The sequence below is a fragment of the Miniopterus natalensis genome, chromosome 2 (assembly GCF_054644295.1).
Source record: "Miniopterus natalensis isolate mMinNat1 chromosome 2, mMinNat1.hap1, whole genome shotgun sequence".
Taxonomy (NCBI): Eukaryota; Metazoa; Chordata; class Mammalia; order Chiroptera; family Miniopteridae; genus Miniopterus; species Miniopterus natalensis.
Window position 1 is genome coordinate 139,404,906 of NC_142082.1, and position 10,231 is coordinate 139,415,136.

Below are 10,231 nucleotides of genomic sequence, written 5' to 3' on the forward strand. Positions count from 1 at the left end.
CCATCGCCCTCTTCTGTGCCCTTAAGTGCTGGCCCCTCCGTGTGGGGAAAGACTCACTCATTTGACTATGTGTGGGTTTGTGTGCAGAAGTGGAGGGCCCCTCTAGACTCTCTTTCCCCTCTAAGTCTCCAACTTCCACTGTGTCTAAATTGTGTGTCATGGGACTACCCGATGCACTCTCAAGTCAAGAGGGGTGGCGGACCATATCAGGGGAACCCTAGACCTCTTGTCTATTCAGTTCCTTTTTCTGACCAAACATACATTTAATCTTCAACTCTTTTCATCTCAAGGGAGACTGGTTTTGGGGAGAGGTTGGGTTGGTCGGTGGGAAGAGAAAGGGAAGATGGAATTAAGAATGAACCTTATTCTTGGGAGATTCTCTTAAACCCCCTAAATCTCTACTTCCCAGCATATGATTCTTTGATAGTTAACCCAGAGTTGAAATGGAGTTGAACAGGACTGGTGCCACATCAGTAGCAAGGCTTCAACAGACGGTGACTTCTTCAGGCTCTTTGTCTCTCAGACTCCCTCTATGTGCATGTGTGTGTGTTTCATCCTCAGAAGCATTTATTTATTTAAATAAAATATTAAAGACTTCAGCCAACAGGTAAAGGGAGATCAGAGAACTCTAATTTCCAACCCAGTGCCTCCAGTCTTTCCGTGTCTCAGGAGAGGAAAAAAGATTATGTATAAATAAAAATTGCTGCAGTAAAGATTTAATCCAAGATAACATTGTTTTAGGCTATATTGCTTTTTAAGTTTCCTAACCTGACAATTTAACAATCTCATTAACTTTGCCAGATAAGGAGATAGGCATGGACTGACTCAACAGAAAAAACAAATTAGTGGCAGAGTCTATAGGGCTCCAGATTGCTTGGAAGACTGAGGTTTCCAGGAATGCTGGAGAATAAAAGTGGGGTTGGTTTAGTGTACTGGGGGTGAAAGGAATCCTAGAGCCTGAGCTCTATACGAAGGTTGATCGGGGAAGAAAGAGTGCAGCCCGGGAATGCTGAGCAGGGGTGGCAGTGCGGACCTCTCCCCAGTCCCAACCCTGAGCTGGTTGTAGGAATTTGGGACCCTCTGCGGACAGTAGGGCCTCAGGAGCCTAGTGTTAGCTCCCTGCCACTGCCACCACCACTAACACTACAGCATTCAACTCCAGCACCCAAATCCTGCTCTGAACCCCAACTACTAACTGAAGTGAATGTACTGTTTTCACTCACCTGCTCCCAGGCCTTTTCAGTTGCTGATTTACATTCCTTTTCTCCATCAGGATGGGAAGGGCTTTTCTCCTAAATATTTTAACCACTCAAAGTTTAAAAAAAACTTAAGTGGAACAAAATATGAGTCAGAGATCTTCCCAGCTGGTGGTGATGGCTACACTCTTCCACTGCCCATTCTGACTGAGTCAGGGCAGCAGGAACTTCTCTGAAGAGCCAGTTGACAGAAGAGGCCTCAGAAAAACTATGAGCAATAAAATCAAGGCCCCCCCAAAAAAAGAGATTTTATTTTAAAAACAGGTTTGTGGGTTTTTCTTTTTGCATTCAATTCAATACATTGTCATTCAGACCTCACAACACTATATACAGATACACAACACTTTTTAAAAGCCTATTTCTGATGAACATTTTAAAAGAACACTGTTTCGTAACGCGCCAGTGGGAGAAGGTGGGGGCCCCCAGCACCAAGCTGGCCCCCGAGGGAAATGTTAGGCAGCGAAATGTTAGGCAGCGTCTACGTCTACATTAGCTGGCTTCGTGGGGGCCCTGGAAGGAAACTGCTTTCCGCTGGACAATCAGTAAAGGTGAGAGTGTGAGGCCTCTGTCCTCTGCTATTGCCATGATGGAGAACTGACTGGAGGAGAGAGAGAGAGAGAGAGAGAGAGAGAGAGAGAGAGAGAGAGAGAGAGAGAGAGAGAGAGAGGGAGGGAGGGAGGGAGGGAGGGAGGGAGGGAGGGAAGGGGAGAGGGGGCAGGAGAAGGGAGAGGAGGAGAGAAGAAAAATACTTAGAAGGCTGGCTGAGTTTCCGTCCTCGGATTCCTGTGTGATGACTGGGACAGCAGAACAGAGGAAGCAGCGGGGGGCAAAGGCGGCTCCTGAGAAATTCAGTTTCTTGGTTGAGATGGGGGGGGGGGGCGCGTGTAGGTGTCTCTCAGGCCAATTCCAGCTTTGGTTGAAACAGAGAGAAAAGAAAGAAAACCTATGCGCTGCCTGCATTCCAATCACGGTGCCAGATCCCTAATAATTATCGTTAATATTAACGCGACTTTTAAAATGTGCACAGAAAATCTTACATGGGAATTCTTACCTAACTAAGGAGTGTAGTAGGGACAGGGAGTAGGGGGAGGAACTGGGAGGAAATTATAAGCTCACCAGGTCCTGTACCGAGATCGCACCCTCAGGGGGGTCGTCTACCTGCTCGGCAAAGGAAGAGGCAAGAATGGGGTTACTGGGGGTTCTCCAACCCTGCTTTGGTTGGAATGACCGGGCTCTTCGCTGCCACTGGGCTTTCTGGCAAGGAGAGGGATGAGGGGGAGTGGGGGGCCAGCAGCTTGCTTCCCACAGCCCTCCAGGACCCACCTCCAAAGCCGCTGAGACCCAGCAGGTCCCATCTGGATGGGGGTGGGGGGTGAGGATAGGGTGGGGAGCAGGAGGCGGCAGAGCGCCCCGCCCCCGACACTCTCTGCCTCCCCGCCGCGGTCCCTCTCTCTTGTTAGCATTAAATATTCGTCTGCACCGGCGAAGGGTCCTTCGGTGGGTTCGGTTATGGTACAAAGCGGCGACATAAATAGAGGGGGAAGGTGGCCGGGTAGGCGGTCAGGTGGAGTGGAGATGAGGCGCTTTCGATTTGCTGACCACCTTCTTCTCTTTGACTCGCCGGTTCTGGAACCAGATGGTGACCTGGCGCTCGGAGAGGTTCGTGGTGGCGGAGATGCGCCGGCGCTTCTCTTTGGTGATGAACTTGCTGGCCGCGTACTCCTTCTCTAACTCCTTCAGCTGCACCTTGGTGTAGGGCACGCGTTTCTTGCGCCCGCGCCGGTAGCTGCTCACCTCGGGCTGTAGGGGAACCACGTCTGGGGGGGAGAGAGGGCAGGTGGGCGGCAAGTGAGTCGCGGCGGGACCCCGCACCGCGCTGCGGGCACCGAGGCTGCGCCGCGGCGGAGGCGCAAGGTTCTCGCAGCGACTCAAAGGGGCCCCGCCGGCGGCCGCCAAATCCTTTGCATCCCCATTATTAGCAAGGCCGCGACTAAGGTGAGCCACTGGGGTGTTTCCTCTGGTTCAAACTTTAAAGGAGGGGACGCCAAAAACTCAGTAATCCAGATAAATAATACTTGAATATAATGTTTTAAAAAATCAAAATGAATGCAAAAAATCCACGATGAACAAAATATCAATTTTTTAAATAACCACGGGGACAGTATTACTGATTTTTCCTTTTGCCTTGGGCTTCACTGTGGCTCGGCACAACACGTCACTAGAATCTTGTGCCCTTAGAGGGCTCCCTTCAAATTTCACTCTGGTCTGCAGGCCTTCCTGCAGTTAAATCATTCGGGCAGCCAGCAGATTATACCCTGCTCCAGGATGAGAGGAAGGTGTTCTGCTGTAGGTTTGAGGGAGGACATGGCATGCAGGGAGATAGCGTCAGGGGGCACAGACCACCAAGTGGGTGCTCACGCCTTTGGTCACCAGCTCTGTACTAGGACCCTGAGGCCTGCACCAATAGACAGAAGAAAAGTGTCCAAGTGAAGCCAGCCTGTGCGGGAGCCCATCACTCTAGGAGTCCAATGTTGGGAGGTGCTTAACCACATCCATGGTAGGAGGCCCTGGCCCTGAGACTAGAGTTGGTCCTTGGAAGTAAAGGGTCCGTGCTCCAGGGTCTGTCCACCAGAGAAGGTACCAGGAGAGCCCTTCTTGGGGGTAAAACTAGCTATTCACATAAGTCTATAAAAAGAGCTGAATGCCCCCTCCCCCCAAAAAACAGAGCAAATTCTGCTCTGCTCCAACCCCCTCTCCTCTCCATTCTTCCAAAGCCAACGAACACTGTCATTCTAACTTTTTCATTCTAACTACTAGTAGTCCAATTTCTTTATATTCTGAAAAATTCACAGAAACTAAAAACAATAAATGTCACTTATATCCCTCTTTCACTCCACCCTTGTCTCTGTCAATAAAAAGGTCATAGCACACTTTCAAGGGGAAGTGGGAAACTAGGGAGATTATATAAAATAAGTGATCCCTCGATTTTTAAAATGTAATCATTAGACTTCTTCAGGCAGAAGCTAATGAAGAAGACAATATTTGGGGTTTCCCCTTCATTCTCTGCCCTTTGAAAGTGTAGACACAGTCCAGAATGAAGACACAAAGCTCTGCCTGAAATGCTGTTCTCACCCCGCCCTCATAAAACACCTTCCCTACACCCATTCCTGCTGGGTCTGCTCTCTCGGAGACCCTATCTATACAGGAAGGGGGGAGAAGAGGTTGCAATCCAATGCAGGGAGGAAATAAAGTGCTCAGGAAGAATATGGGAGAGAGGGGTTCCAATGGCCTGGTTTGGCTGTCTTCATGATGGCAATTTCTCAGGAAAATTGTTGGACTTGTCACTTTTCTCTGCCTATGTATGAATAGGCCAAGGTTTTATAAAAATCTGAAAAACAAAACAACTTCACTTTAACAGAGCAGATATTTTAGGTTAAAAATAATTAAAAAACAAAAACCTCTGAGTTCTCAAATTTGTTTTACTCTTACAGATGTAACTATGATTCAGGAAAGTGATGATTCTGGGACAAGAATAAAATAGAGAAGGTAAGTAATGATATGAAGACACAGTGAAGTTTTCTTTTTGTTTGTTTTAATCCTCAGAACATTTTGCAGGCTTATTTTATTAAACCCATTTACAAGATGAGAATTTGAGGCTCTGAGTGGGTAAAATAACTTAAGTGGCAGAGCCAGATTTTAAACCCAGGTTTTTGGACTCAACATAACAACACAGGAGGTTCTCAAGTGGAAATAGGCCACCTGGCACAATCCAGCTTTAAAATACCTCCATTTCCCTGGAGAGCAAAATAGAATAAAAGTGGGATTTGATTCCTGAATTAACCAAATAATTGTCCTTTGTTTTTTGCCTCACTTTCTGTAAATGCTCACAATTACCTACCCAATTTTGGGTCCCCTAAGCCCCAACTCTAATTTTCCAATGATGTTTAATCAATGCAACCCTAAAAATATCATTTTGAAAACACAATTGATCTAAACTGACTATTTTTCTTTGTGGAGTACCAAGGATTGATTTGGCCAAGTTTTTCATGGGTCAGACCAAACTGCTGTGTTTTTTTAAGGCCTCCTGGGGAAATATCTTCAGTCTTGCCTTCCAACAGACGCTCCACTTCATTGTCTGTTGTCTTGTCTGAAAAGGAAGTGGGATCTACAGATGTGGAAATATCTGGGAGCTTAGACCTGCAGTCGTGTCTATACTGCCTAAAGTAAGTAGGGGAGTTGGCTAATTAATTTTACAATCAACCCTTCCCTAATCTCCCTCCAGAGCATACACACACCCAAACCACTTCATACCTGGGAACCTAATAGACACCTTTGAGGAGCAAATAAAAATCAGATCAATGCTCAGCCATAGCTTTCTCTTGGGGCTCCGTGTACAGGTTCCTACTGCTCCCTCTGTTCCCTCGCTCTTGCCCACCCACTGCCACAACAGGGCTCTGAAGAGGACCTTGCCCGGCTGGAAATCCTAGCTGCTCTCCTCAACCAAAATCCAAAGGCTCCTCAGTAGGTACTTTCAGTACGGTCCAAAGGACCCACTAAATGTTTTTCTCTTTGGCTCTCTCCCCTAATCCTATCTGTTTCTGTCTGTTTGTCTCTGTCTCTCTCTGTCTCTCCCCGCCCCTTTCTTTGCAGATTTTCTTTTGGAATTTCTGCCTCTCTCTGTCAAAAAAAAAAAGTCTACACTTACCATTGGAAGAAAAAAAAGAGCAATGAGGCAAGGGTCTGTATAATTGGGGGAAGGAAGAAGCCACAACACATCTTGGCCCTAATTATTTGGATCTTTCTGAACAATTGCTCCGTCTCCCACACCAGCCCAGACTGCCATAGATGAGGTTTGTCAGAGCCAGAGGCGCTGAAGAGAGACAGTAGTGTTTATGCCTAGATGCTGCCGAACAAACCACAATTGCATAGACAGAGTTATCTGGAAATCTCACTACTTCTAAAAGATCTCTGTGTGGGCAGAAAGATGGAGGGTGTCTGAAGATCATTTCTTTTTCATCTGCCTTTTGCCTGGACTTCTGCACTCACTATGATACACCAGCCTGATTCTATTTCCACACAGGGAGTGTTTTGAGCTGAGACACACTGGGTTTTATATCCATTTCCATGCCGTAATTTGCATGCCATAATTTGCAAGTGTGTTAAATCTCAGCTGGGCTATCTATTTTTTTTATTTCAAAGCTATTTTTCTCTAGGAGGCTGTGATTACAAAGTGATTATTTTTAGCGTGTGTGTGTGTGTGCGCGCGCATGTGTGTGCGCCTAGGAATCTTCAAAATGTGTATTTTGTTTAAAGATGTTTCTGAGCTTCTCGCTAACCCTTCACCCCTACTCCACTCCACATGCATACACAGGGATGCCAGAGCAGCTTTCTCTTTTCACTTCTTCACATTAAATCCATCGCCCATTGCTCTGGACCTGCATCTCTGCCCACAGTAGACCTGGTGGGCATATGCTCCTCTGCTTTTGGCCCTTTAGGATGGCCTATTGGCTCCCCCTGCTCCAAGAATTCCTGCTAAATACTCAACTTGTAAGTAGCTTTCTGTTGGGGTGAAATGGGGACTTACAGGGCCATCTCCCTACATGTGAATCACCTATATTCTAGAAATGTATTATTGTGTGTTTTATATTAGGTGGTTAATAACAGAAATCATATTATATAAAAATATCATAGGCAATGCCAAATAGGTAATGCATGATACCATGCACTAAAGTTATATCATCCTTAAATCTCCTTGCAGCCAGAAATGGGGTGCCTAGGGTGGCTCCCACCTGATATTCAGTTGTGTTATATTGAGTATTCTCATAATATTTACAAGAATGTTATTTGCTACACTTTCTAACATCATTCAGTGATATTTTCACTATCTGCCCTTGCCCCAGTCCTGGATGCAGAGGAATTTCAGGCCCACCCTTAAGAGGTCTTCAGTTCTATACTTCCCAATGAAAATGTCCTTGGGTCCATATGCAGAGCTGGGGGACCCTCCGGGCAGTATGGGGAGACATCTGTGGCTGCTCTGGGCCCCACAGGACCCCTGTGGACACCAGAAGAGAGCCAATCATCCCTCTCCCACTGAGCTCTACTTACAGCCAGAGGAGACTGAAGCTCTGGATTTATTAGACCCCAAATCCTGATTTCTCAGTGCAATGCTGAATTCAAAGCTCCTGGTATGGTTTTTAGGAACCTGGGACTAGTCTTTCCCCCTTGGGGTGGGTTGCAACATCCCCTCCTGTTTAGAGAGAGCCTCAGTTGGAGAAGGAATGGGACAATAGTGAATTCCATCCCTTAGCCCCCACACATAGCCAGACAAAACTGAGGGGTTCCCACCCTAGGCCTGGAACCCAGATCCTTCCAAAACAGGTATTCCTCACCCATATCTCTCATCCTTACCCCCTTCTTCCTGTGTCTGAGGCGTGGATAACTCTTTTCCTCCCACATTTGGGGGAATTAGCAGTGGAAATATCCACAGGATTTGAGCTCAGTATACCAGAGAGGAAAATAAAATTTATATTCCAGGAGAGGGATGCAAACTCCCTTCTCTACACACTCTCCCGAAAGAGACTTTAGCTCTTTGCTCCTTTAACAATCGGGAAATTCATGACCAAATTTTAAAAATACATCAAGGAAAAAAGAAAAGAAAAAAGGAAGTATCCTACATTTCTGTAGACCCTGGCAAATCAGACTACTATTTAAAAAAAATAAACTGTCTAGCGCCTGAACGATCTTGGGAATTCTGGCAAAGAAAATGTTTGGAGGTTCTTATTTTTCCCCTCAGTTATTCGGTGGGTTGAGGGTTTGGGGCTGGTGGTTGTGGATTCCAAGGCACTCGAGGCCCACCCCACCCCCATTCCCAGCCGGAAGCGGGCTTCGCCGGGAGCCACGCGTGAGACTGGAGCCGGCTGGGGGAGGAGGAGGCGAGCTACCGACTCAAGCCCAGCCGGCGGCCCGGCGCTCGGGCGCCTATGATTGCTTCACTCTCAGCCAGGCAGCTTCGGGGAACGTGTCGGAGCAGATTTCTTCCCCGGAGCATTCCTCAGCGCAGCTCGCCCGGCCAGCTCCATCGGCAGCACAGCAAAGCCGGCGCGCTGGGGCCAGACGGCGGGGGTGGCTGGGGCGCGGAGCCCCGGGGCAGGCGGGGCGGGGAGGGGTCCCTAGTGGCTGCCGCGGCGCTCGGGCCCCTTCCTTACCTGGAAAGGGAGACTTCCAGAGGTGGGCGGACTGCGACTGCTCCTTAGAGCAGTACACCTGACTGTCCCAGCCGTTGGAGAGAGCCCAGTGCTGGTAGCCTTCGACGGGGATGAGCGCATCGTGACGCGGCTCCGGGTGCCCGCTGATCCCAGGCACCACCGACACGTCCAGGTAGCTGGGCATCGCCTGGTAGGAGCTGGCGAAGCTGGGATAGAAGGCGAACTCCTTGGCTCTGGAGGACAGGTCGTCACCGGGCAGGGCGCCCGACGGCTCCGGGTACTTCTCGCCCGGATGGTAGGCGCAAGGCTTTTGCTGCAGGTTCACGTTGTGCGACAGGCGGCAGCCGTAGTAGCTGCCACCAAACGGGTAGCCGTAGCCCAGGGTGGCGCTGGACGAGGTGGGGGGCGCCGGCGGCGGGGCGCACTGGCGCGCTGCCTCCGGGGCCGGGATGTCCGTGTAGACGGCGCCCTGAGGGGCGCCCAGGGGAGCCGGCGGGCGGCCCAGCACGGGGTGTGGAAGCAGGTCACGGCAGTGGCTGGCCGGGCAGCTGCTGCCCAGCCCGTCCATGCTCGGGGCTTTGCCGGGGCTCGCTCCGCTGCAGCCGCCCCCCGCTCCACCCGCGCTGCTGCCTCCCCCGCCGCCGCCGCCGCTGCCGCTCTCCGCCGCGCTGTCCTCATAGACGTACATAAGGCTCTCCGGCCAGCGCGGATGCAGGAGCAGCGAAGTCGTCATGACATGATCTGCTCGAGCTTTTTAAAAACTCCACTTGCCAGAGGCAGCGAGCTAGGGAGACACCTCGCTCTCATTTCCCCTCCCCCATCCCTCCTCCTTTCCCTCCACACCCCTCCCCTCCCCTCCTCCTCGCGGTGTTTCCACCTTCTCCCCCCCCCTTCCTTCTACGCATGCGGGGACACTTCATTAAGAAATCCGCCCGCTGACGCCCGCCTCCCCTCCGCACCCCTCCCGCGCCCACGTGACTCGGCGTGAGCTTTTGACAACCGGTCCAGTCTCCAGGGGTTCCCACCCCTCCAGGTGGGGCGGGGCAAAGTGGAAAAGGTCTCTGTTGATTGGCTGTCAGGAGGGGCAAAGAGGAGGGAGCTGGGAGATTTAAAGGGACAGGGCAACGCCCCCTGGCAGGCCCCGGGGAGTGAGAGGGAGGAGGAGGTGGCTGAATTTGGCCGACGTAAAGGGATCTGGAGAGACTAGGGCTATTCCTGGGAGGGTCCCCGTAGGCTTAGAGTGTGTATGGGGGAGACAGATCCCAAACCTCCCCCACCCTCAAAAAAAAAGATAGCTGTGAGTGGATTGGGGCTTAGAGCTAAGGGTGAGGGAGAAACTGGATTTTTTTTCTAGAAAGCAGGCGGAAGCGCGCGCGAGCGGGGCGTGGGGAGCCCCGCTGTGGCCCAGGCTGACTCCCCTGAAGCTCAAGGCTGGCAAGGCCCCGATGCCGCGCAGAAAGAGAGACTTTGATGACGGGATGGCGTTTCCATTTTCTACTTTCAGCCACTTACCCCAAAGCCCCAGTTTCCTGAGAGGGACTTCTCGCCCGTAAATCTTTCTCAAGCGGAGCAGAGAGCGCTGGAAGGATGCGATAGCCCCACTCACATCATCGCACAGAGGAGGGATACTCAGTGAAATAAAAGGAGGGAAATAGGAAGTGGGGGGCAATAGAATAGGCTGATATTTCAATATACAATAGAAATTAAAAGCCTCGGAGTGAGAATTTCTTTTTCAAAGAAAAGGGGGCGGGGGCAGGGGAGGGGAGGATT

General features: G+C 50.3%; 1 protein-coding gene across 1 annotated transcript; it reads right to left on the reverse strand.

The window, feature by feature from the left end:
* Positions 1 to 1,955: 1,955 nt before the first annotated feature.
* HOXC13 (homeobox C13) lies at positions 1,956 to 9,269 on the reverse strand. Its single transcript, XM_087813901.1, has 2 exons — positions 8,462 to 9,269; positions 1,956 to 3,073 (listed from the first exon to the last, which is right to left on the reverse strand). The coding sequence occupies exons 1-2, from the start codon at positions 9,192 to 9,194 to the stop codon at positions 2,817 to 2,819; spliced, it is 990 nt and encodes a 329-aa protein (XP_087670027.1). The 5' UTR covers positions 9,195 to 9,269; the 3' UTR covers positions 1,956 to 2,816.
* Positions 9,270 to 10,231: the final 962 nt, after the last annotated feature.

Excerpts from the sequence above, each read along its gene's own strand:
- HOXC13 (XM_087813901.1), bottom strand. The coding sequence starts at position 9,194 with ATGACGACTTCGCTGCTCCTGCATCCGCGCTGGCCGGAGAGCCTTATG. Across the intron at positions 3,074-8,461 it reads CTGGAAGTCTCCCTTTCCAG|ACGTGGTTCCCCTACAGCCC; the intron begins GTAAGGAAGGGG and ends TCTCCCCCCCAG.